The following is a 27765-nucleotide window of genomic DNA, read 5'->3' on the forward strand; positions in this document are numbered from 1 at the left end:
GATGGATATGTTTTCAATGATTGTTTTTATTTTTTACAAAGAATATGTACTATTTTTAAAAGTTTTTTACTTATTGATTTTAGAGAGAAGGGGGAGAGAGAAACATCAATGTGTTGTTCTACTTATTTATGCATTCATTGGTTGATTCTTGTATGCGCCCTGGCTGGAGATTGAACCCGCAACTTTGGTGTATTGGGATGACACTAACCAATTGAGCTATTGGGTCAGGGGGAACGTGTACTATTATAACCGCAAAAATTAACTTAAAAAGGAAATCAGTACATTCTATTGGATGAGAATAGACAAGGAGAATATTGAAAAAGATTTTAATTGATCCATCACAAAAGCATTGAACAAGCAAATAATATTAATAACATTTTTAAAACATTTAAAACAAAAAACATCAGTGCAGAAAATAAAAAGTTTGCATAATTACACACATTTTAACGCTTCCACATTCATTTTGGAACCCAGGCCTTTAAATTTTGGAACTATGTTAACTTATAGGCAAAAAAAAGAATGTAAATGAACATATTCTACATAAAGTTATAACCTGGGAAACTACTTCCCTAGAGTATTATTGCCAGGTAGCAATTAAATGGTTTTTTGAATCAACAATCTGAATAATTCTTTGCTTTTCAAAGTATCCAAGAATTATACTAGAAAACTATGATTTTTAAAGAGATTAAAACATTTAGGTATACTCACATGTCATGTTCTCTGACCCATCGGCCTAGATATAATATTTATTCACTAACCTTGGTTCTGACACTATACATTTTGTTAGATGTCTCAGAACAAGTAAGGTGTATTTTAGACATGCAAAAAAATTTTAAATGTAACCATATGAATCATCTAATCCCACTGGGCATCCATTTTGTTGATCATTTCAATTATCAGTAATAAGGTCATTAAAGTAGCACAATTAGCATATTCATACACCATAAGTTAAATTACAGTAGTGCAATTACTAAGTTTAACTTGAATTAATTTGGCAAGAACTGCTTTTGATTAATAATCTTTAAAAAGATGTAAAACATTAAGCTATAGAATTCTGTTCTACATAAAAGTACATGGAAATCTTATTCTTTACTGTCTTACTCTATTATACAAACTAGAAATTTGAAACACTTTCTAAATATATTCAACTTTGCTGCTACCTATAAGGTGAGAATTCTGTACAGAATTCAGGAATTACCTTTAAAAATTGGGCATGAAAATTATTTGTCTTTAAATTTTCCTATTTGCTTTTGATTGAGCATGAGAAATCCTGGTTCAGTGGTGCTTTATAAAAGGTAACTAGTCACATTTCTGTGGAAAACCCTTGCTTTGTCAGTGTTCCTATGTAAAAGGCAAGTAATTTTCCAGTTATATTTACAAAGTTTCATAATTAAGGATTCAGAGTAGTAGACAGTATATATACACCATCCAAAGATTTTTCCTTTCTTTGAATCTCCAGATAATTTTCAACAAATCTGTCCTTGACTTTTCAACTCTTATATAAGGAACAAAGCAGACAGGTTTTGTGTGTGTGCCTGTCTCAGTACATTTACTAAATCGTTCTTATTGTATGGCAAGAAGCTGTCTTAATTCATCCATGTAGTAACTATTCTATAACTGAAATTGGTTTTAGTTATTAAAATTGTATACAAGGAAATTAGGGGTGTTGCAGTACTTGGTTGCAAATAACTTGCCATCTGGTGTTGGGTCAGAAAATGCTATTTCATCAGTGCGGAGAAAACAGCCGAACATGAAGCGATTCCTAAAAAAAAGAGGAAAAGGCAATTTAACAATGGAATCAAATTTAAATTTTGATTAAACAGCATAATTTATTTTAAAGCAATTCAAATATAAAAATTAAATCTCTTTAAATACTCAATTAAAATCAACATTTTATTGATAAAATGACTTAATGCTTTAGATTTTAGAAGTCTAGTATTTCACAGACGAGAAAACAGGTCCAGAAAAAAATCTGCTGAGGCAAAGGGAATCATACAAACTATACACCTGACTCAGGTGATCCATGATAATAAGCTACTAATAGGAGGTAATATTGCTAATTAAAAACCAAAGAAACCATCACCAATTTTAACCAAATGTGTAAGTAATTCTTTTCAACTACACCACACACTCAGAGCTCTAAGAAGGCAAAAATCTATTTTGCATTTTGACTACAACTCTCCTTGATACAGAGCTCAATTAGGATTAAAAGTAATAAAATGAAGTGGTTGAAAGAATTCAACAAAATTGAGGGATAGCCTATAAAGTAACTGGCCTGTATTCTTCAATGTCATAAAAGACAAAGCCTAAAAAACTGTTCCAGGTTAAGGAAAACAAGGACTAAAGAGATACGATGACTAAGTGCAATATATGATCCTGCACAGGGGGAAATACTGCTATAAAGGACACTTGAGACAGACAACAAAACTGAAATATGAACTATATGTTGGACAAAAAGCATTATATCAATATTAAATATCCTGAATTTGATCACTGAACTGTGCTTATGTAAGAATATCCTTGTTCTTAAGAAATACACACTGAAGTCCAAAGAAAGTACAGTAAATGTTAAAACTTGATGAATCTGGGCAAAGGCAATAGGGGGCTCTTTTTAGTATTCTTGCTACTCTTTGTAAATTTAAAATTACTTCAAAATAAAAAAATTAAAGAATTGCATCAATTTAGAAACTAAAATATAAGCTCCTGGTATTTACTATATAACTGAATACAAAGTTTATTGCTAAATGTCCAAAGCAAAATATTGGTTTGATTAAATAGTTCTTATTGACTTTATTAATGATATCAGCTATAGAAAAAATGTTACATCTGTAGGTTTGAGTCCTAACTGTCCTTTTACTAGCTCATCAGTGTAAGTTTGCACTTAATAATCCCATCTGAGCCTCAGGTGATTCTTCTGTAAAATAACTAGGAATAGTATTCTACTCGTGAGGATTTAAACATACTGCCTGTATAGTCAAGAGACAATTCAACCTAAGGCTCCTCAGGTAAAAGATAGCTGTCAATTATGTTATTTGTATCTTCAATTCAGATGTGTAAGAAAAGACACACATGTTCTCAAATCAATGCGTTTTATATTTCTCCTTTGAGGGCAACTTAATTTTTATTCATTACTGCTTAGAGATAACCTACTGCCTTAGTACTCAAAATATGATCTACAGACCAGCAACATTCAGCATCGCCTGAGAGCTTAATAGGAATGCAGAATCTCAGGCCACACAGTGACCTGCTGCACCGCACCTGCACTTTAACAGGATCTCCAGGTGATTCATGTGCGCTTTCAAGTTTAAGAAGCACTAGACCACTGCCTGGTGGAACTAGCTTAGAGACTGGATTCCTCATATCATATTTATTTATGTATCTCTTAATATAAAATATAGAAAATAGAGGTATTTCACAACTAACTATCCAATAAAAACCTCTATATAGATGCCAATTTTTCTCACTGCTTTCCTTTATTTTATTGTTGTGCGTGTGTGTTAATCCTCACCCAGGGATATTTTTCCCATTGCTTTTCAGAGTGGAAGGGGGGAGGGGAGAGAGACACACAGACTGGTTGCCTCCTGCATGAGCCCCGACCAGCTGGGGATTGAATCTGCAACCCAGGTACATGCCCTTGATGGGGAATCAAACCCAAGACCCTTTGGTGCGCAAGCTGATGCTCTAACCACGAAGCACACTGGCTAGGGCTCACTGCTCCCCTTTATGGCTGAGTAGGATTATGACCAAAGATTGGGTCCCCACAGTGGTCTTCGGTGTTCTTTCTTAAAAAGTGTACATCTCAAAAGGCTGGAATAGTGCTACTCAAAGTGTGGTTCTTGGTTTGGCCAAAGTGTGGTTGGCACTGTTTGGTAATCTGTTATCAAGTACAGAAGTTGAGAGTAAATTTACCCATCCAACCTAGATTAGGTAAAGTAACATGAGCAAGAAACAAGCTAATTTTTCACATTAGAAACTTTAAGTATCAATATATAGTGTTAGCACAGGAGTTTAAAATGGAGAACTGCTCATTTATTTTTGAGATATAATTCATGTACTATGACTCAATCCTTCAAAGTGTACAATTCAGTGGTTTTTAGTAATAGTCACAAAACTGTGTAACCATCACCAATATCTATTTCCAGAACACTTAAATTACCCCTCAAAAAACCCCTGTGCCCATTAGCAGTCACTCTCCATTCACCCTTCTGTCCCTGGAAATCACTAATCTACTTTCTATCTATTAATTTGCCTATTCTGGGTATTTTCTGTAAGTGGAATCATACAATATGGGCTCTTTTGTGACTGGCTTATTTCAATTAGCATGTTTTTAAGGTTCATCCATGTTGTAGTATGTGTCTAATCCATTCCTTTTTGTGGCTGAATAATATCTTACTGTATTACTGTATGGATATACCACATTGTATTTATCCATTAATCATGAACCTGTCTGTTTATGCTTTTTTTTGCTATTATTAATGAATAATGTTGTTATGAACATTCATATACCAGCTAGTGTGTAGATTTATCCTTTCATTTATTTTACATATATAGCCAGTGGTACAATTGTTGGGTCATATGGTAACAGTTTATTTCTGAGAAACTGCCAGACTGCATTCCACAGCAGCCGCACCATTTTACATTCCTACAGCAAAGTACAAAGATTCCAATTTCCTCCACATCCTGACCAACACTTGTTACTTTCCCTTTTTGATTAGTCATCCTAGTGTGTATGAAGTGGAATCTTGTGGTTTTGATTTGCAATTTGGTTTGGATAGCTAATTATGTTGAGCACCTTTTCATGTGTTTATCAGCTATTTGTATTTCTTTGAAGAAATGTCTACTGAAATCCTGCCCATTTTTAAATTGTGTTATAGGTCTTTTTATTGTTGTATTAAAATAGTTCTTTTATTCTAGATATAATAGACCCTTATTTAGGTAAATGATTTGCAAGTATGTTCTCCCATTCTGTGGGTTGTCTTGCTAATTCACTTTTACCTTAGTTACACTACAAGTTCTAGTAAGCATTAATTACCTACTCACACACTATCAATGGACATGTACAATTTCTGTAATTCTTTTTTTAAACGTCTATTTTCTTTGTTTTATTTTTTAATCATATTAAATATATTGTAATTTTACATCTGCTGAATAGAATAAAATTAGGGCATTTTCCATTTCTTGGTTTTGTTTTTCTTTTTGTCTAGCAATTCATCTTTTTTTTTTATTAAAGTGTTGGTGTGTAACAAATTAAACTAGTTTTTCACCACAGGTAGTTTGAAAAGCACCTTGTTAGAATGTTTCAGACCTTGAATGTTGTGCCCTAAACTGAGTATATTTAGTTTGGTGTGTTTTTTCAGTGCCAACACTTGCCTGACTTTGACAGAATTTATACAGAAGTGTTCTACTAACCTCATTCCCTTTGAGTCATGCGCTGGAAAGAGTTCTAGGAAAGCTAATCTGGGTCTAAATCCATTTTATTTCTTACCTGAGAGTATCTACCAGTCGCCTTGCAATGCGCTTTCTTCTCTTCAATCTGAAGACCCAGATTCTACTTATCCCACAGACTGCAGGTACTGGTACATTTGAACATTGCCAAGCCCTATGACATTCTTTAGAGCCTGGGGATTCTGGACCAGCTGGTTCAGACAGGACACGGAAGGCCTGCAATGATACATCGAAGCATACAGAGTTAATGATACAGATAAGTTCACATTTCTTTTTAAAAGCCATTCCTTAAATAAAACTTAAGAATCTAGAATTAATCTTATTATACCTTCACTAAAAGTGTTAAAATTCTTTTGTACTTATAGAATTCTTATCCTTTTATAGTCACATAATGCTTGAAAAAAATACTAGTGGTGTTGAGATTCTCCCAACATGCCAGTGTATCACACACCATTACGAAATTTCCCTCTTTTATTTAAAAAAAAAAAAGTAAAAAATCAGGCTCTGACTTTTAGTACATAAAATGCATAAACTTCTCCCATTCTTTCCAACCTAAAATGTATATATGATATTTGAAAAATATATATTTAACACAAAAAAGATTTTTACATGTTAACTATGAAATTTGGTTGGCATCTAAGGTTTTTTAAGAAAACTTTTTATTTTGAAATAATTATGGATTCACAGGAAGTTGAAAACTAGTACAGAGAGGACCTGTGTATCCTATACCCAGTATCCCCCAAGGGTTACATCTTCCATAGCTATGATACAACACCAAAACCAGTAAGTTAACATGGGTATAATATATGTGCATAGTTTCATGACAACTCATTATACCTGTATTCATTATTCATTTAATCACCACCACCCCCAAAATACAGAGGTGTTGCATCATCACAAAAACCTTCCTCCTGCTACTACCTCTTTATAACCCCATCAACCTTCCCCCCCCCACCAAAAAGCATAATATAAATTTACGCTAGCTTCATCTCAAGACGTATTGAGACAAGTATTTTTAAAAGGAAGGAGATATAAGTGTGGAATATGACACAGTCAAGTAAGAACAACACATTTGAACTACAAATCTCCAGCTAAAGATTACCCTATAAGCTCCTTGAAGGCAAAAACTCTATTCTAGAATAAGGACTGACAACTTTTTTCTATAAGGAGCCAAATTGCAAATATTTTGGGCTCTTTGAGCCATGTGGTCTCTTGCACCCATTGTACCCTGCCATTTAGCACAAAAGCAACCACAGATAATATAGAAATTAATAAGCATAGCTATGCTCCAATAAAACTTTATTTACAAAAACATTTGGCCTATAGGCAAGTCTGCCAACTCCTTTTCTAGAACATTGCTAATTAATACCTAAAATAGATTCCAATTAAGGGACAAATAATGACTTGTGCTAAGCCACATATTCAGTAACTGGGCTCTATAGATTTGCTTAGTTTAAATCACTATATAGAAATTACTACATGAACATAAGATTTATTTACCCTGCTTATGCAGAGCAAAATACCAAATACTAACAGAATAACTTCAATTATTCATATGGTCAAGGATGTCTGAGTAGGGGGAAAAAATGTAATTTATGGTAGTAGTCTTAAATACTTATTGAGATGTCTCCCAACTACTTAATTTTGCTCACAAATTATGCCAATAATTTAAAAGACTTATAACATACCTGTTTGATGGGCTCTGCAATTAAACACCCAACTACTCTCTTTTCATCAGATATAAAGAGAAAAGTTTTGATTTTGTTTGTACATCTGGGAACAACTTGCTGGAAGCCCAATTCACTATCAACAAGTTCTTGCACTTCTTCTACCTAAATGACATAAAAACCAAGAGGCAAATTTGCTTTAAAAAGTACAACAGAAACTATATATAATTATATACACAAAATTTATACTTACTATCATTTTAGCTTTATTTCTTAAATTTACATACCCCCCCCCAAATTATTTCACTATTGACACATGTACCCACCACTTTGGAAACAGGGTTTTAAGAACCTATTTATTTAAAAAATTTTTTTAATCATCCAAGAATATTTTTTCCATTGCTTTTCAGAGAGTGGAAGGGAGAGAAACATTGATATAAGAGAGACACATCAATTGGTTGCCTCCTACACATGCCTCCACCAGGGCAAGGGATGGAGCCTGCAACCAAGGTATGTGCCCTTGGCTGGTCTCAGATCCAGGACCCTTCAGTTGAGGGCTGATGCTCTAACCACTGAGCAAAACTGGCTAGGGCAAGTCCCTATTTCAAAGATCACTTTCAGCAGAAAAAAATTCAGATTCCTGGGAGGAAGAAGGAGTAGGAAGTGTCAAAAGAGATTTTGTTTCCCTTTTATTTGTTGTTCACTGGGGCTAACTGTTCACTAACTAAGAGTCTCTGGGTCTATTCATCTCTCAACAATGAAAAGTCTAGGTTATCTTTCACATATGGAAGATAAAGGTAACGCCTGTTGTCTTTAATCTCCAACTGTGACTCCTTTGTTTTGTAATTCCGAGTTCAGTTTTGTATGAACTAGTGTGAAAATAATCCTCACGTGTGCACCAAAGTGGATTATCAGCAAAGGTGTTTTACACTTCAACACAGGTGATTTCTTGGTGGGGGAGGGAGTAGGAGGAGAACAAGGATTAAAAAGCTAATGTTCCCTCCAGCCAGGTGTGGTTCAGCGGTTGAGCATTGACCTAGGATCCAGGCAATCGCGTGCAGTTTGATTTCCGGTCAGGGCACATGCCAGGATTTCCGGCTCAATCCCCAGTCAGGAGCTTGCAGGAGGCAGCCAATCAGTGATGACTCTCTCATCATTGATGTTTCTCTCTCTCTCCCTCTCTCTGAAATCAATAAAAACATTTAAAAATAAGCAAGCTAATGTTCCATACCTCTTTTTAAAAATTAAATTTATCAGGGGAACAATGGTTAATATGAACATATAGGTTTCAGGTGTGGGTTTCTATGTTACAAGATCTGTATATTGCTCTGTGTGCCCACCACCCAAAGCATATCTTCTCCTGTCACCACATATTAAGACTCCCTTCGCCCCCCACCCCCTCCCTCTGGCAACCACTACTCCATACCTTTTTGATAGCATAACTTGGATCATGTGGCAGGACCAACACAATTTTCCCATCCCAAAACTCTGCTACTACACGTTCCTTTTTCCAGCCCTACCAAAGGAAAAAAAAGTCAGTTTAATTTGAAGAGGGAAAAACCCCCAAAGCATTAAATAATTTAGTTTGGAGAGGACAAAAAGAACAGTAATGATATCCATCATACCTACTAACTTGGAAAAAAAAAATTACTAGGAGCAGGAAAATGGGGGAGGGGAGGATAATAAACCAGGCTTAAAATATTATGGTCTGAACTATAGCAATAAAAACTGGGGTGGGGCGGGGAGGAAGGATGCATTTGAGTAGCAGGTACAAGCACAAAGATAAGGCCAACAACAGGATGTATTTGGACTAGAAAGTTGCTTGATAAAGAGGCCTCTCTTAGAAAAGAAAAAGCCTGGAGAAGTCATAGAAAAGCTGTTTTCTAAGGCTATTTATAAAGAAGAAATTAAAGCAGGGAAAGGAATCCTCAAGTCTTTGAATTTTGTATCTTGACTGTTCAGCTTTGCTCAGAAAGCTAGAGGTATGAACACAGGGTATTCACTTAACCTAGAACAATACTTCTCTTATATTAGGGTAGTTTAAAATAGCACTTTTTAAGAAAGTTAACTTTTAAATACTCTCAGCCGCAAATATTAAGGACAACAAAACTGCAGATGATGAAATATTTATGGATATATAGATCTTTTAATATTTAAGCAATAGAAATGTATCTTTTAAAGCAGTTTTACTTTCAGAACAAGTTGAAAGACTATTTTTTTACTTACTGTGTATTTGATTCCCTCCAGAAATCTGTGGTGATGCTGAACATGATGCATTTCATCTTCAGGGTTGGAAGCAGTATAGATCATGCCACAGGACTTACACATGGTGGTTCCAAAATGTTTCTGACCTGCGTCCTGTTAATGAAGGGGCAGGGGGCAGCCATCTAAACATACCACAATAGCTCCACACTTAGTTCATGTAACCATTCATTCAAATGTCTCCTTATTTTTCTTTTATGCTGGCACAAGTTAAATACTAAATGAAAGTTTGGTTACTATACCCTCCTTTCCCTCCCTACTTACAAAATGAAAAAGACCTAAAAATGCAACAAATTAATACAAGAAATGTAACTATCTCTTGGAATGGACAGTGTAAAAAAAAAAAAATTAAAAAAAAAAATCAAGATTATTTAGCTAGATAGACCCATAGTTCTAAGAAGAAATAAGATTAAATCATAAAACTTATAGCTAAGATGGACAATGGAAACTTCTTTATTAAGCTCTTAAATAGACCTAAAAAAGCCTTATTTCAAAGAGGAAGGGCAAAAATTTTAGGACTTCTATATTATATATACATATGTGTTTCCCTTAAGTGTTTAGGAATATCAAAATTCTTTGCCCCATGAGTTGATAAAAATAAATATAATACATAATAAAAGTTAAAGGTAAGCACAGATAAATTAATAAATATAGGGATGTCAGGAATATTCAATGCCGTGGCTATTAACTAACCCCTATTCTATCTCATAAGGCCTTGCTTAATGCTACTGAAAATACCAGATTCTGAACAGTCTAATACAGGGGCTGGCAAACTTTTTTGCAAAGGGCCAGGGAGTAAATATTTTATGCTTTGCAGACCACAGATGATTTGTCACATATTCTTCTCCTTTTTCCCCAACCTTTAAAAAATGGAAAAGTCATTTTAAGCTCATAGGCCATGGTCTAGATTTGGCCCATGGTCATAGTTTGCCAAACCCAGGTCCAATACAGTGTAGATATCCTCATTAAATCTTTTGCTGATCAACAATAATCTTCCTTATCTGAAGACAACTCATTCATCAGCATTCTGCTAAATTACTAGCATCACCCAACACTATCAATTTGAAACTATACTTGACTAGTTTTATATGCTGCCATTACAACAAAGCTGACATTTACAAACCTTAGAATATCTATAACCCATGTTAACTATGCTAAGACAATATGTGTGATTTCATGTTCTATATGCGAGAGCTATATATAGGTGGAACATTGTTTTGAATCTACTCACAATGATGAGCTGGTCTTTTGTTTCTTTATTTGTATCTCTGGCATTAGTACTTTTCTGTGTGTTGATCTGTTTCAGTAAGTTAGTAGATCTGATGGATCCCACAGAAGACTGTTCTTCAACTAGAGATCTTGAAATAGAAAGTTGATAAACATTTTTAATAATTTAAAATGTTTAAGGAATTACAATTAAAACTGATATGTATATAACATCTGCAGAGCACCTGACAATTTTTATTGCTTTCTATAGACAATAAATTGATAAAGTAATAAGACCAGGAACAATGAGAAACCTCAGGCCCACTAAGAGGATCAGTAATTTACTTAGGGTAAAGTAATGTTAACATAAGAAAACATTCAAACCTGTGAAGAATCTTTTGTGAGTTTATTTGAGCCAAACTGTCGACAACTGCCAGGGAGCCAAAATCTCAATGGATTGAAACAATGCTCCTGAGAATTGCAGTTTTGCACCCTGATTTACAGGTTACAATCAAAGAAGAAGACCCAAGTGGGTTGCATGAAATTCAAAGACCCAAGTGGGGTGCATGAAATTCATAGATTAGAGAAGTAGGAGCAAGCAAAACGAGGCTCGGGGATTGGATAAAAAGTAAAATGACAGACACATACTTCTTTTACATAAGTGGGTACAGGATAGTTAACAGTCAACAGTCAACAAGATATCAAAAACAATGAGAGAATTGGTGGTCTCTGCCCTGGTGCATTGAGGGCCCAGAAAAAGGGGAAATTACTGTGTTTTGCAAAGGCACATGTTAATCAGGTATGTTATCTCAGATGTCAAAAGATAATCGACAGGCTTAGTTAAATTAAAGTGAAAATTAACCTTTGTTGGGAAAATACTGCCTCAGGACATGGCTACCAACCATAAATTGCTTATGTTTAAAAAGTTTTACTTTCAGACCATCCTTTGTGGTAAATTTTAGGTCTCTGAGTTTGCAAGGCTGCCACGCAGACCTGCCCTGAGCTTTTCAAGTTTAGTATGCAGCCCCTTTCGTCTACAGTAACTAGTAAAGAACGGTGGTAAGACTCAAATCCTCGTCTTGTAACTCCAAATCCAAGGGACTTTCATCTACGGTATCATATGCACATATGCAGGATCTCTTGACTTCATGCTTGTAAAAAAAATCTTGTTTGCTTTATCAAATCTTAGGACAATATTTACCCATGTGAGTATACAGAAAATGCTGGAATACTACAACAAATAAGTAGACTCTAATAGTAAGGCTCACAGGTCCACAGGAAGTCGGCCATCAGCATATGAGACCCAACAACCTTTTACTTGGGCAGTGGTTGAGGTTAATACATGCACTTGTTCTCATACCTAAAGCAGCACCCTACTATTCTCAAATTCTTTGGAAAAAAATTTTTTGGCTGGATACATGCAGAGGAAACCTTTTCCAATTAGAAAAGAATTCTGGGATTTATTTATGTAGGTTGTAGACTGAAGCCCCTCAGGCTAAATTCAGCTAGTAGATAAATTTTGAATGACTCACACAGTACTTAAAATTTTGGATTAGCTACCAATAATTTAAAAATCTAGAGATTTCACTTAAAAATGTCTTATTTCCAATACTGCAAGAGACACTATAAGATTTCTAGACTTGTATTTCTTCAAAGAACCCACCAGATGACGCTAAACAGCACATGTTCTTTCAGATGGGGGCATGCATTCTCCAGTTGGCTCTAGTCTCCAACCACCCTGGCACAGAGGTTGTAACCCTTGCCTTATAGAACAAAGGACCTTGGTTTTCCAAGGAGCAAAGGAATAGATATCTCTAGAGAGAAGAGGTAAGAGAAAATAGGCAAGGAAACAAACCAAGCACCTAAAGCAAAAGATTCAAACAGAAAAAAAAACTGACAAGAAAACAGTGAGAAAAAGCTAATGCTTTTAAGCTAAGCCAAGCTGTCTCATTGTGATCATTTAATTAGAATGGCTTTCAAAGTGACTTCACAACCTATGGTACAAAATATATTTTATATCATGACCGATGGAGATACACACATACAACTAAATAATGTCCTTAAACTGATTTGACAAGCTACTACGGATAAATACCTATAGTATAGAAAACACTCGTCCAGGTTACCGAAACCCTCCTCTTTATGCAGCCTTTGCTAAGTGACTCAGCTTTTCCCATCCCAGCATGCATGACCACAATCTCTTTACTTCTATCTTAGAAATTTTAACACTTTATTATATGTATTTGTTTAATGCCTACCCTTCTTTAATCACAGCAGGACCATGTGTTATTTATCTTCATGTCTCTAAAACCTCAGTATAGTTCAATTATCACATAGCGCTGTGTGTTAAATGAAGGGATAAACAAACAAAAAAACGAATGTGAACCCATGACCCCAGAGAAACTGTAGTCTACCTAAAGTAAAAATACAGTCAAACCTCAGTTCTCAAACATCTCTCATCTTGAACAATTCGGTTCTTGACCAAGTTGTTCAGGGAAAAAATGTTTCCATTTTCGAACAAAAATTCAGTTCTGGACCTGACAACCCTTTCCTACAATACATCAACTTCACAAAAAGCATCCCTCTGGCCACAAGGGAGAGAATTCAAGCCAGTTTACAGCTGAACCTCCTTTGTTAACAACTTAGGAAATTGTGCCGTGAATATTTTCGGTTTTTGCTTTTGTTGTTGGTGAAGTGGACTATTAGCCCAATTTTAAAACATAAAGAGGCCATTAAGTGTGCTGATGTTGCTAAGGATGTATAAGCACTCAAAAAACAAAATCACAGGCAACTGAAGAGGTAGGAAAAACTTGATGATTTGGATTAATGAATTGGATTAATGAAAAGCAGTTAGACAGTGACAGCATTTCTTTTTGGAGGCAATGCATGATATGTGAAAAAGTGAAAGTGCTGCACACCTGGAAGGAGTGCTAAAAGTGATTTCTTTAAGGCTAGTAGGGGGTGGTTAGATAAATTTAAGAAAAGAAGTGTTTGTTTTTAGATTAAACAATACATTGGACATGTACTGTGTCCAGGAAAGGTTAAAACGGAATCATTCAGGGGTGATTCAATTAACATTATTTCTAATGGGGAAAAAATGATTCGGTTTTCCAACAAATTGCTTCTTCAACAGCCTTCCGGATCGAATTAAGTTTGAGAACCGAGGTTCCACTGTAGAGTAAACCGTAAGAAACTGATGACATCTGACCTTTTGGGTCATACATAAAGAGCAATTTCAAATGACTCACCCAACAGTATCCTAATATTTCCTTGTTAGATTAAATTAATTTACACACTTTTATCAGGTAATTGTGATAGATGTCAACCCTTAATAAAGAGTCATGAAGAAAGACAAATGAGAAAAGGGAAAGGTGAAAAAATTAGGACTACGGCCTTTGAAGGGGGAGAGTTGCCTATCCAACCCAATCTCTGAGGTGATTTAACGTGAGGAACCCCTAAGAGTAGAATTTAGGAAGTTCCTTGCTCAGTACCTATAGCTATTTATCATCAAATATGGAGAGAAGTACCAAAGCTGCTTAGGAAAATGTTCAGACTATAAGAAACTTCTTTTTCAGAGCTTTTCACCTATCATACTCATATTTACTCATGCTTCCCCACACCCCACTGTTAGCTTTGACCAGGATAGTGGGAGGTTCAGCTGGGATTTATAATACCAAGCTGCTGCAAATTACTTACTCTTCTGGCCAGAGTTTTCTCACCCATAAAATGGGAATAATAATGGTACCTACATCATAAGGTTGTAAATAATCATTAAACATTAACTATTTCTAATATATTACCCAGGGAAGGCAATATAGCCTAATGGACTTTGATTCAGATATGGATTCTAGTCCTGGCTCTGCTACGTAACAGCTGTGCAACTGTGGCTGAATTACTAAATTTTCTCAGCTAAAAATGGAACTGATATTAGTATCTTCCTTCTAGCTTGCTGTGAGGATTGTGAGATAATGGATATAAACTACTTATTATGGGCCAGGTTCTACATAAAAATGTTAGCAATTATTATTCCTCAAGACCATAAAGACCTTTCTCTTCCCTCAACTCTTAGGTTCTCATGAAGTTTCTATGAAAGGGTATGATTTCATCTTCTATTCTTAAGACCCTCTTAGTGGAGAAGGAAAAACTGCTCTCCAAATTAAATAGTATAAGAAAAAAAAAAGGAGAGACCCATAAGACTCATAATTAAAAAATCATTGAACATTAAAATAAGAGGAAATCCTACCTTTTTGTATTGACTGTAGCTGAATTGAAGATGGGATAGACAATGGACTCAGGAGAAACTGGTAGGGGAAAAAAATGACAATAATTTGTATTACAAAATAAACTCAAAGCTTTATATCTTAAGATTTTAAAAGCTAATAGACCAAAATACATTACTTAACGTGAAGGCTTAACAGTAAACTGATTTTCCCCCCAGGGGAGAGCACAAACACAGTCCCCCACTACCACAAATTATGCAGTTGAGTTTCCCACATTTGGGGAAAACGCAAGGGTCAGCACAACCAGAGTGCAATGGATAAGCCTCACCCTGGGAAAACCACCTTCATGATCATGGTATCTCCCTTGCCAGGTAAGTATAGTCAACTAACTGATTTTTGACAAAAAGGCAAAGGTAATTCAATGGAGAAAGGATAGTCAACAAATGGTGCTGGAACAATTGGACATATATATGCAGAAAAATGACAACATTCACATTTATACCTTAGCTCAAAATGGATCACACATCTCAATGTAAAATATGAAACTATAAAACTTCTAGAAGAAAATATAAGAGAAAAATTTGCACGAACCTAGGTTTAGTGCTAAGTTTTTACACAAAACACAAAAGACACAATACATGAAAGAAAAATTAAGTTGGACTTGATCAAATTTCAACTTTTTGCTGTACAAAAAATACTAAATATATAGACAAGCCAGAGACTGGGAGTAAATACTTGCAATCATATTTCTGATCAAGGACTTACATACAAAATACAAAAAAACCTCTTACAACTCAACAATAAGAAAACAATCCACTTAAAAACGTGCAAAAGATTTAATAGACAGTTCACCGAAGACATATAGATGACAAACACAAAGAAAATTTTATAACTACTGTAAAAAGAAAGCCATTATTTTTCTGTTACATGTTCCATTATATCAGTGATAGCACAACCATGGGAAACATAATGCATACTAAATACTTAGCACTGCCTAGTACATAATCATCACCCAGTAAATACTAGCTATTTCCACTATCAACAATCATTATAAACAAATACTTATATAAATACATACATATTTATAAAATTATATATATGTATATACATCTACTCTTAAGGGCTATTGTTCCAGATTATGCTTTTAGTTTTTATATTTTTAAAATTTTCTTCCTATGACCTAGTTTCTCACTGTATATAGTCAGTATGTCTACTCCTAGAATTTAAATTTATTTCCAAATTTATAGATATAACCAATGAGGTAAAGTTACCAAGAACCTGGTTGGTAAATAGAATGTTAATTAACCTCTTTATAAATTCATAGTTTAGTAAATACTGTTTAACTGAACAATGACACTATAAATTAGTAATAGAATTTCAGATTAAAGAGGAATTTAAAAATTAGGACTAACCCCTTACTTTAGAGATCTCTTTTCTAGATCACACAGTTAATTAGTAGCAGACCTAGATCAAGTTTCCAATGCACAATTCAGTGTCCTTTCTATGGCTTAGTAAATTCTGCTCTTACAGTGGTGGGCAAAAGTAGGTTTCCAGGTGTTTCACATGGAAAATAATACAACAATTAGTCAATAATGCAAGAATAAACTCTTGTGTTTCATGAACTCACAACTGTAAACCTACTTTTGCCCACCCCTGTATTTGGGACTTGATCAAATATAAAACATAAATTGTTTTTAGTTCTTCCTGTTATTTAGGGTAAAAGATAGGGTAAGTATGAGACCACCCAGCTCTAGGGTGTTTAAGTAACTTGACCACATCCCATAGAACAATTAAGCATCAATATTTTGTTTTAAGTTCCAGTCTAAGGTCTCCTTGTCTCCTCCTTTTAAAAATGCACTGCATTAGAAAAAACAACAACAAAAAAAACAGACAAACAAACGTGCTGCATTGCTTACCACACAAAATAGTGTCACCAAGATAAACACAAAGGTACAAATGCAGGCACACATACTAAATATAAAAAAAAAAAAACCCAAAATATTGTATATGATTTCATATTGATACATGTAATGAAGTATTATCATAAGTAAATAAACTCATTTTGGGAAGTTTTCTCTTACCTGCCTTGTTCTCACTGTGAGAATCTTCTAAAGGAAAACACTTATATTCGTCAGGTTTATGTTCCCTTGAAGAAACTATTCCACTTGATGAATCCTGAAGATAATGAATAAGTAAAATTAAAGAAAACCTACAATTCTTAATCATTTTCTATTTAGTGAATGAATTCCAATAGATGTTTCTAAAACAAAAATCTAGATTATGAATTATTTTATAACATGATTTTAAATCCTCAATTTTCAGCCTATGTTAAGAAAAATTTCCTCTATATTTACTAAGTGTACATAACTTTTTACTTTTTATTATGTTTTTATTGACTTTAGAGAGAGAGAGGAAGGGAGAAGGAGGGAAAAATTGATGTGAGAGAGAAACATCAACTGGTTGCCTCTCACATTTGTCCCAACCTAGGATCAAACCCACAACCTGTGTATGTGCTCTGACTGGGGATCGAACCTGTGACCTTTAGGTGCATGGGACAATGCCCAACCAACTGAGCCACACTGGCCAGGGCAGTATAGATAACCTTTTAAAAGACACAGTATGCATATCTAAGTCTGTAATTTGTCATCCTGTCAAAAATGTGTTATAATTCCTGATAAAGATGGCAAAATGAAGATTATAAAACATCCTTTCTATAATAAATTGAACAAAAAAAATTAGTGAAAATGGCAAAAATTTCCCCAGTAGCCACCAAACTGGAAAGGGACAATGTTTTGTCATAAAGTTTAAAAATAAGCAGCCAAGCCCGGCCGGGAGTGGCTCAGTGGTTGAGCGTCGACCTAGGATCTAGGCGACTGGGGTTCGATTCCCGGTCAGGGCACATGCCCGGGTTGCGGGCTCGATCAATGACTCTCTCATCATTGATGTTTCTATCTCTCTCTCTCCCTCTCCTTTCCTCTCTCTGAAATCAATAAAGATATATTTAAAAAAAAAGAAAAAGAAAAAAGAAACAAGCAGCCAAAGAAAGAAAAAGAACATTCTGGAGTAGTTGGAGAGGCTTCCAGCTCCTGTTGGGGAGCAGCTGGGAAGTGGGGAAAACAAAGTAGAAAAAAAATTCTGACAAATTTCACCAACACTACTATTTGGTGAGATTTAGAGAATATATAGCTTGGGGGAAAGGAAAAAACTTTTGCTTAAAGTAGAACTTCTATTCAAGACCATAATATCTTGGTAGAGATGGGACAACCCATCAATTTGCCATATCTCAGGGCTCCATAATGAATTGGGGAAAGGTTATGTACCCAATAATGAAAACAGGTTCACCCTTAGCTAGTAGAGATGAATACTAGTAGTGGGTATTTAACAAACTCTTAAGAGAGGAGAACCTAGTTCCACAAATTTAAGATGCACAAAAGCACAGCTTCTCAGACTGATGACAATTAGACAGAATCCAATATCAAGCACCTTAAAATGAAGCTCGGAAAATAAGGTAGAAAAGAGTGTTGCAAAGAATTCATCATGTCACTGCACCAAATACAGAGGATACTAACCAGGAGATGGCTGGGTGCTCCACTTTGTTTTGCTGGATTGAAATTAATTTTAACTTGAACTGGTCCCCAAATTTTTAAGAACTGAGGCACATTTATATACAGTGAAGTGCACAGGTATAAAGTACACAGTTTGGTGAATTTTGATAAACTTATATACCCATGTAACCTAAACGCAAAGACATACGTTTTGGGGTGGAGTTTTTTTTTTTGGCAGAAATGATATGAAGAATTAGTAGAATTAGACTGTCACTGCGTAACCACAGAACATGTTCTATTTAACAATATATAATTGGCAATACTTGATAAACAGGAAGAAACATTTACAATGGGAACTGCAAACTTAAATGCCTAGAAGGGCAGCAGGTAAGTAAAATGCATAGCAAAATAATAAAATTAATAGCAAAACTGATCTAAATAGGTATACATGTGCTGATTTAGCGGAGGGAAATGAAGAACCCACACATGTCAAAATAGTAGCCTCATACTCTGTTCTGGCAGATTATTACCATGCAGGAATGAGGGCTTATTAGCAAGACCTCAATTTTTCAAGAAGCACGAGAAACCTGTTATCTTGCATTTAAAAAAAAAATGCTGGCTCAAAAAATTTTAAGCATTATATAGGCCAAGCAAAACATTCATGGCTGGATATGGTTCACTGGCCACCAATTTATATAATCTTTGTCATTGAGATTTGAAATTTAAGTGACTATAAAAGATATGATCTGGGATTGAATTTGAGAGGAGGCAATTAAGAGAACAATGAGTGGAGGTACATGAGGAGATAAATAACTACTGTTTAATATATAAAGTCTCAGACTGTACTGGGCACTGTGTGAAAGCCTGTCATTTCTCCAGCTGCAAAGATTGTGATAAGTATAAATAAGTCATTACAGACATAGAAACCCCACACTGGAAGACAGCCTTTCTTAAAGCCTGCTGCCTCACCTGCTTTCTGTCCCTAGCTACCTGAAAACAAACAAAAACCAAAAAAACTTTCTCTGATGACATTACTGATAGAAAGGCAACAGTAGAAGGGGAAACCTGTACTGTCTACAGCCAAAAGTGGCTAATGAGAATTTGCAAGAACAACTGGCTAGTTCCAATTGAAATATGCTGCAAGAGAAATAACCATGAATTTTAAGGACTTAGTATAAATAAAAAGTAAAATCTCTCATTAATAACTTTTTATACTGATTATACTAAAATGGTAACACTTAAAATATATCACGCTAAACTTTTTTTAATGTGGACACAGAAAAATTTAAATTACATGCAGTTGGTATTCTACTTCTATTACACAGCACTAGTCTGGGCTAGCTGTGTTAAATTTATGAGCAAGATCAAAAAGCATAGAATGGCAACCATGAAAATATACTACATAAAATACAGTGGTCTCGGTTTTTGACGGTCTCTGTTGAACATTTCAGTTTACGAACGCCATAAACCCGGCAATAAATGCTTTGGTTTTTGAACACACCTCGGCAGTTGAACATGCCACGGCTTCCACTGAGGGCAAGATCTTGAGGCCTAGCTGTTGGCTGCTGATCCCTCAGTTTTCGAACATTTCAGAACTTGAACGGTCTTCTGGAACGGATTACATTTGAAAACCAAGGTACCACTCTAGTATAGTTTAATCGCTGACTACTAAATAAAAGTTAAGCTTCTCTGGACTTTAGTCATGAGGGAATTTAATAAAATGTATACCTTAATTCCAAGGAAATGTTGGTAGGCTTCCTTAAGACAAAAAGGGGAGAAATGTCCCATCTTTCCACCCCGCCTCTAAACTCTTTACAGTGATTAAACTATACTACAGTGGTACCTCAGTTTTCAAATGTAATCCGTTCCAGAAGACTGTTCAAGTTCTGAAACTTTCGAAAACTGAGGGATCAGCAGCCGACAGCTAAGCCTCAGGATCTTGCCCTCAGTGGAAGCCGTGTGGCATGTTCAACTGCCGAGGCGTGTTTGAAAACCAAAGCATTTACTGCCGGGTTTATGGCGTTCGTAAACCGAAATGTTCATCAACGGAGACGCTGGAAAACTGAGGTACCACTGTATTTGGTTTCATAAAAGCAGTCCTCCAGACAGCAAAGAAAAATAAAATGTTGTTCAATTATGTTACATATATAGTATGTATATTGAAGTTTTGTTATATAGCCAACTTAGTTTTAAAAATGATATATTTAGTTTTCTTTACCTTTAATTTCTCTTCATTTTTACTTCTTGAACCCAGCAGCTCAATGTTCAGTTCCTTTTCTAGTAACAAGCACTGTGGCACTTGCCTTGTCTCAAAACTTTTTCTTTCACTGACAGTCTTTACATCAGAATCTTTAATCACTTCTGATTTATTCTCTTGCGTGAGTCCCAGTAACGGCTTATTTTCCAGAGACAGTTTTCTAAGAGAGGATTTTTTTCTAACAAAAAATGCTGCTCCACCCTGGAGTGTTACTTGTGGTTTGACTTTTTGGCTTAGAACTCGAGGAGCATTCAGATTATTTTCAGCTGAATAACAATTATTCTCTTTATCTACAATTGGTTTGTAGGCCACTCGATTTTGCTTGGAATTTTTAGAATTCTTTGATACAGGCTTGATGCACTTATAACTTGGTTGACCCTTAGCAGTTAAACTCTTCTGTGTTTTTTTCTTCATCTTCTTGGAGCAGACTGGTTTTTCCTGCATTTTTTCTGTTATGCTGGGAAAAGACTTATCTTCATTATTAGTTTTTAGACAAATGGATTTACTCTCTTTTATCATCTTTCTCTCCAATGGATTGAGGTAACACTTATTTTTGTTGTAAAAGGATACAGTAGACACACAAGATTTAAAAGGTGAACTTTGATTTGCAGATGGTAATCTATCTTTTTTAGTTGTTTTGAGCAGACTTGAAATGAAAGGGCCTTGTTGAGAGCAATGCACCTTTTCTTCATTTTCATCACTACCTTGGCAAATGTATTTTTTATTAGGTGATGAAAATATATTTTCAGTAAAGTCCAAAATTAATTTCTTTGATGGAATGGCTGATAATAGGCTATGAAAAGAAACAAAGTTCATTGATAAGAAATGTTATTTTGCTTCAAGTTTTTATATCAATCTACTGCTAATAAACAATTCTACCCAATGGTCACACTAAAAGACAATACATTCTCTCCTCCAAACATCCACCCATACACATTATCTATTAGTTTTAACAGTAGGATTCTCAAATTCTGTTGTTACCAAACAAAGCATTCAAATATTTTTCAAAAGTAAGAGAGTGTTTGCGAAAACACTGTTTACAAAGCTTTGAGATACGTGTGTGTGTGTGTGTTTTAAAACCTATTTCAAAGTTCTGGCCATATACAAATTATAGCTCATATACTTTGCTTGAGTGGCTACAAGTCCTCTAAAATGATTAATTCTGTGTAATTAGGGCCTGCTCTGTGGGGAGTAATTTATATCTAGTACGACATATAGTAAGTACTGAGCACACAGACTTTCTAGGATTGCTTACAAACAAACATCTACTGTATGCAAAATACTATGCTAACTATTACATAAGAGAGCAGGAAGGAGCAAGGTAATGAAAGATTTGACATACATTTCAAAGCCATAGAGAAACAGCTCTTTCTCTGATTTCCTGCAAAAGCATTAAATAATTATGAAAGCTTACAATATTTCCAGACTAGAATTAAAATATAAAATACTATAGCCACAAGGAGTAGGCCAGTGGAAGAATGAAAGTTTTAAGAGAGGATAAGAAAGACAGGAAGGTGAATTTTTCTTTTCTAAGCGTTTCTTCCACCCACAGGATGAGACTCACTTGTCACAGTTCAAAGAATTCCGCTTCCTTTTCCTCGGAGTAAAAGCTGACATCTTCTTAATTGAACTCCTAAAAGCAACAGGGCAATTATACTAACCAAATTCATCCAATGTACATAAAAGTCATCATATCAAAATTATACCTTAAAAGTTTGAAAAATTTTTCAGATGGGTAATGGGTCCATAAAGAATCCAAAAAAAGGATTATTTTTAAAGCAAATCACTTCAATAAAGATTTAAACTATGAAGGTAATAAAAAAAAAAGAAAAGGAAAAACACTACATCACAGTAGCAATTAGAACAGGAAATTCAAGCAGGGAAATGATCCTACCAAAAAGGAAGTATTTTTTACCCCATTTCCGGGCACACTTTCTCCTTTAATTAGCCTGATTGATTCATACCAAGTTTAAACACTCTTCATCTGCGATGCCTTCCTTGCCATTGCCCTCACCCCACCCCTGGCACTGTTAGATGCTGCCCTATGTTTCCATTCCATCTATGCTTCCTTAATATTCTACTTAAGACATTTTCTTTTTGGTGTAACTGTTTTACAATAGCCTGCTTATCCAATGAAGGGTTGCTAACTTTCATCAGAGTCCAGCAAGAAAACGGGAGAAGCATAATCCTCTTTCTTTTTTTAGGTCCTCACTCGAGGATACTCTTTCCATTACTTCGCAGAAAGAGCGGAAGGGAGAGAGAGAAACACACCAATATGAGAGGCACATCGATTGGCTGCATCCCGCACGCGCGGCGACAGGGACCGGGAATCTAGCCCACAACCGAGGTGCGTGCCCTTGACCCGAGTCGAACCCTGACTCCTCAGTCCGCCGGCCAACGCTCTAACCAGGAGGAAACCGGCCAGAGCTCCTCTCCTATTTTACTCGCTGAGGAGCGTTGACCAAGCCGCTTGTTTTCTTTTATAAACTACCCTGACCTTCTAAGGCTACTGAAAACAAAGCATCATCCAACTTAACTCTCGAGCAGATGGCATGTTGCTAAGTAAAACTTTCCCCTTCCCTTTCCCCTTATATTTTAAAAATGACACAAGCGTGATTTCAAAGTTAAACATACAGAAAGACCAGGGTCTCTGGGAATTAATGTCCAGCTGTGGCTTACGGGAAGACCCTTTTAAGGCTGCATGAGGAAAAGAAGACCTTTCAGGAGAAAATAAAACTACGGCGTCGGGAAGACTGGAACCCGGTGACCTGGAAGTGCGGGGAACAGGTTGGTGGCTTCGGCCTCCAGCCGCCGACGCGCCCAGCCCAGAGCAAAAGTTCTTTTTCTCTTTGACATTCACCCTCCGCATGTTCTATAGAATCCTCGGTGTTCCATCCCAAGCCCCAGCCCGCTGCAGCAATTACCTGCGCCACAGAGCCCGCGACCTCTCCTCCGCAAAGCCAGTTGCTCCGCCACTGTGTTCAAATTATCGCGCGCCAGGCAAGGCGGAAGCTGCTGCGTTCTGATTCGCCGCTTCTCAGCGCTTCCAGAAACTGGCTCGATGATTGGTCGCACACTAGTTATTGCCCCACCCATTTACGAGGGGGTCTCCAAGATTCTCCCGCCCTTGGGAGGCAAAATGCTCGCTACTCCCGGAAACCAAGCCATCCACAATCCCTTGCGGCAGCGCGGAGTTCCATTCCCCAGGCCTTGTTAAAGTGCATTCTGGGAATTGTAGTTTTCTGTAGAATAAAGGCGCCCTCTGGAACGTTATGGGGGTCGCTTGGTGTAAGTTTTTGTGGAGTAGCCTCTTCCATATTCTTGAGGCAGTTATATTTCAAATTTGAAGCTTTAGCGTTAAGCTTTTTTAAATTAGTAATACGTTAGGTTTGTAGCTCATTTTTAAAATTTTTCAAGTAAAAAATTAAATCAATGTTATTAATATTGCTATGTGCCAGGCATTCTTGCACGCTTAACGTGTTTTATTTTATTTATTGCACATCACAATCAATGAGATATGTATTATCATTCCCATTTTGCAGAGAATAAAACCGACGGCTTGAAAACAATTACTATTTATAGGACATAACTAGGTTCTTATTTTGGGGAACTGGAACGTTCCTAAAGCAGTCTATTGGTTGTTAGCTATTGCTTTTATCTTTGTGTAATCAGCTCCTGTACTGTCTCTGGAACATTTTTAGTTTTAAGTAAATTTAAATGATGCCCTTAACTTCAGAATGAAATAAGAGAAATGGGTCCAAGCTAAGTACTGTGTGAGCTTTGCCGGAGTAAGATTATCATTACTTTACAGCAGGAAGATATCTGAGATTCACAGTTTGGAATTTGCCCAGTCTCACAGGTAACAGTTGGCAGATCTTAATGGCAGAACAGTCGTAGTCCAAATCCAAGAGGCATATTGCCCGTAGGGAATATCACTAACAACTCATCTTAGTACTATGTTCTAACCCTTTCCTGCCATTAACTTATTTAACCCTAGCAAAATAATCTATGAATTAGCTGCTCTGTTCATCTTCACTTTGCAGGGGAAGTAAATGAAGCACAGAATATGCCCAAAGGCGCGCCTTACAAGTGCTGGAGCTAGAATGACAATAGTGGAGGAATTTGGGTTCATTCAAAATTTATGAACGAAGAAGCGTCAAGCACCGCGATTGGCAGTGAGCACCCAGTGTGAAGAAGGCAACTAGTTTCTGCTCTCAGGCAGCCCATGCAGGCGTTAGGGGCAGCAGATAATAAGCCTCAGGACTTAACCAACCTCTGGGTGAAGGCCTGAAAATAAAGTCAGCCAGTGACGTTTTTCTTTTAATATGGTGGCGTTTCAGGGGGCGTGGGGGAGGTAGAAGGGGGTATAGGGGACATAAATGTTGATAGAGACTTGACGGGATGGTGAACACAATACAGAATACAGATGATGTACATCCTACAGTTGTACACCTGAAACCTATATAATTTTATTAACCAGTGTCGCCCCAATAAAATTCAACAAAGAAAGAAGAGAAACCAAAGAAGATGGCGTTTCCCCGCTATGTTATCTAACCACCAGTTGTCCAGGCACCATCTTCTTGGCCCTGAACCATCCCTGCCCGCTCCAACACCCTCCTCCTCGCCAGGATCAAAGATGGCGCAGGCGGGCCGGCGTTATGACGTGACGCAACGTCCGCCGGAAGTGCGCCGAGGGGCTCTAGGGAACCGGCGGCCTCGGCGGGTAGTGTCCTGAGCTTCGAGAATTGGGTGCTGCTGCTCCACGCTGGAGTCGCCGCGCCGCCGCGGAGATCATGGTGTTCTACTTCACCAGCAGCAGCGGTGAGTGGGCGCCGCCACCTCCGGGTCCCTGCTCCCCGGCGCGTTCCCCCAGGCCGTCGCGGAGCCTGGACCTCGTCCTAAAGCGCCTCCTCCGCGTTTGCCGCTTCTGCCTGCGCCCTCTCAAGTCCCCCGTGGTATTCGTCCCAGTGGCCCCCGAGTACCCCCTCGTCTGGGCCTGGGGGCCCGGAGAGACTCCTCCTCTGGGGCCTTTGCATCCGGAGTGTTCTCTCGCCTCAGTCGGGAAGACCTTCCGTAGTTACCTGGAATCGGGCGGTTTGTGGGCTTCTTCACACCGCATTTCAAGACATTCCCCCAGACACACACCCGAGGCCTTTATTCTGGCTGTGCCCTAGTAATTATGCACTTTGATTTAAAAAAAAAAAACAACCAAAAAAGGAGACACTTGTCAACAACTCTGCCTTAGGGCAAGTACCCCTTAGCTTTCTAGGAAAGGGTTGCGAGGCCTGGGATGCAACAGAAAGCAATGAAGAGACCTTGGAATGGTAATAAAGCCACTCACTGGGCAGAACGGATGTCCCAGATCTTGAAAAGTGACATATGAGGATGTTTCTGATGTGTCGCTGGCAGTCAGGGAAAGGGTGCTTTTAAGTTGCCAGGAAAGGCTGTGACTAGACTTCGTTTCTCGTTTGTGTTGTTCCCTTTCTAGAACCAACCCCCAGTTAACTGCTACCCCCTGAAGACAGCTCTGGCTTATCTTTTTCAAATGCCTTTCCCGACCCGGCTCCTACCCAGGGATTGGTTAGGTGTACCTCTTCGGGGACCCCCTGAACACTCCGTGTATAGCTTTGGCATTGTCGTTATGGCATTAAACGCTGTCTGCTTGAGCGAGAGCGGAAACCCCTTGAGGGCAAGGACAGGATCTCCTTACCTTGTTTCCCTAGCCTAGTGCATGGCGCATAATAGCTACTCCGTAGATGCATGTTGAATAAATGAGTGTTATCCGTTTACTTAATCATAACACTATTCTGTTGCTACTGTCTCTGCTTGTTTGTTAAAGATGAGCTGCATGTTTTTTGTGTGGGTTTGAATACGGTGGTACTTTCTTTTTTGAGATGAGAACATTGAGGCCCAGAGAAGTTATATCTCACAGACCACTCCCTCACACACCTCTCCTACTCAATGACACTGTCACATCTCATTATTTTTCTCAGTAGTTTAGACTTCCACAGTGTGTCATATGCTATTTCCCTGCCTCTGTAGATTTGGTTGTTCTTACCCATATTGTTAAAATTACTAGACACAAAGTTCAAACTAGCCTGAAAAAAATCATTATAGGCCCCTTATAGCATTTTCATTCCTCCTCCTGTTCTGTTTTGCTCCCTCTGTCATAACTTGAGCATCTCTTTGTAGCGTCTCCATTCATGAAAAGTCCCCAACAACATAGATACTTATGCAAGCTCAAAGGGGAGTAAAAAGTACCGGCAGGGTATACAGGTGCTAAATGTATTTTATGCTAGTTGCTTTATTTTTCTTAAAGCTATTCTAAGTTCTTTGAGCGCTAGTTATATGTATCAGGTGCCCTAATTAGAACAGAGTGCTTCAGCAGATTTGTGGATTATATTTTTCTCATTGGCTTCAAATATAATGTCAGAACTGCTTCCTGTTGGAAAAATATCTAGCCTCTAAGTCTAATAAAACTGCACTTGTGCAGCAGGTCTTTTAGAATTGCAAAGGTAATGGAAAAATTATAACTTTTCCGGTTAAATAGTATAAGTACATACTCCAATATGGAAAACAACTTGAAATGCAGGATCTTCAGGAAATGACTTTGTATATATGCCCAAGCTTTTCAACCAAGTGGTTACTGCATAAAACCTTTTTTTTTTTTAAATGGGGAGAAAATCTCAATAGAAAGTTTTGCCTTCCCTTTTGTTTTAAGATTAGTATCCCTGACTAAAATGTGTTCTATTTCATGCTTTCTCATAATGGCATAATGAACAGTAGCTTTATTATATTTCCAGTGTTAAATTCAAGATCCTCTGTTTTATGGACCCACAAAATACCTGCACTTTGCTCGTTAAGTCCAGTTGTACTTTTAGTACCTTTTAATAGCATCTATCTTAGGATAGAGTGTTCTATAAATTATGAAATTATCACAGAGCCTCTCAAGTTGGGTTGGTTGCTACACCTGAATCAGGTATCTTCAAGATGACTACTTCCCATATTAATCAACCCTGTTATTTAGGTGAGAATAACAAAAGTACTAAAATAATTCAGTTTATTTTTCTTTCATCTCTTTTGACATGGACAGGAGTTTAATTTAGACTTCTTGCTCAGCTGTTGTACTCTTTTTTATTTTTTATTTTCTATTGGCATAATTT

At 36.8% G+C, this 27765-nt stretch overlaps 2 protein-coding genes and 1 non-coding gene across 4 annotated transcripts in view; 1 reads left to right on the forward strand and 2 right to left on the reverse strand.

Moving 5' to 3' along the window:
• Positions 1–312: 312 nt before the first annotated feature.
• ESCO2 (establishment of sister chromatid cohesion N-acetyltransferase 2) lies at positions 313–23583 on the reverse strand. Its single transcript, XM_016213885.2, has 11 exons — positions 23527–23583; positions 22167–22235; positions 20564–21395; positions 16882–16975; positions 14824–14881; positions 10606–10732; positions 9339–9470; positions 8539–8628; positions 7134–7277; positions 5486–5661; positions 313–1762 (listed from the first exon to the last, which is right to left on the reverse strand). The coding sequence occupies exons 2-11, from the start codon at positions 22217–22219 to the stop codon at positions 1630–1632; spliced, it is 1839 nt and encodes a 612-aa protein (XP_016069371.2). The 5' UTR covers positions 22220–22235; positions 23527–23583; the 3' UTR covers positions 313–1629.
• LOC148093309 (U1 spliceosomal RNA) lies at positions 15016–15179 on the reverse strand. The gene has a single exon (XR_015714494.1). It is a non-coding gene; the product is annotated as a U1 spliceosomal RNA (small nuclear RNA).
• A 1717-nt stretch (positions 23584–25300) lies between the features above and the next one.
• The window catches only part of CCDC25 (coiled-coil domain containing 25), a 37706-nt gene continuing 35241 nt past the window's right edge, over positions 25301–27765 (forward strand). For both annotated transcript variants that reach the window (XM_016213865.2, XM_016213866.2), the window contains exon 1: positions 25301–25423. In XM_016213865.2, the coding sequence (XP_016069351.1) occupies positions 25396–25423 (28 nt within the window). In that variant the 5' untranslated portion in view covers positions 25301–25395. The remainder of the gene's footprint in view (positions 25424–27765) is intronic.

The sequence above is a fragment of the Miniopterus natalensis genome, chromosome 4 (assembly GCF_054644295.1).
Source record: "Miniopterus natalensis isolate mMinNat1 chromosome 4, mMinNat1.hap1, whole genome shotgun sequence".
NCBI lineage: Eukaryota > Metazoa > Chordata > Mammalia > Chiroptera > Miniopteridae > Miniopterus > Miniopterus natalensis.

What these genes read in the sequence shown, in the direction of transcription:
- ESCO2 (XM_016213885.2), bottom strand. Translation starts at nt 22,219, where the DNA reads ATGTCAGCTTTTACTCCGAGGAAAAGGAAGCGGAATTCTTTGAACTGT. An exon ending in AAAATGAAGAGAAATTAAAG is followed by an intron (nt 16,976 to 20,563) that starts GTAAAGAAAACT and finishes CATTATCTTCAG; the next exon opens with GATTCATCAAGTGGAATAGT. An exon ending in CGACTGGTAGATACTCTCAG is followed by an intron (nt 1,763 to 5,485) that starts GTAAGAAATAAA and finishes TCTTTTTTTTAG; the next exon opens with GAATCGCTTCATGTTCGGCT.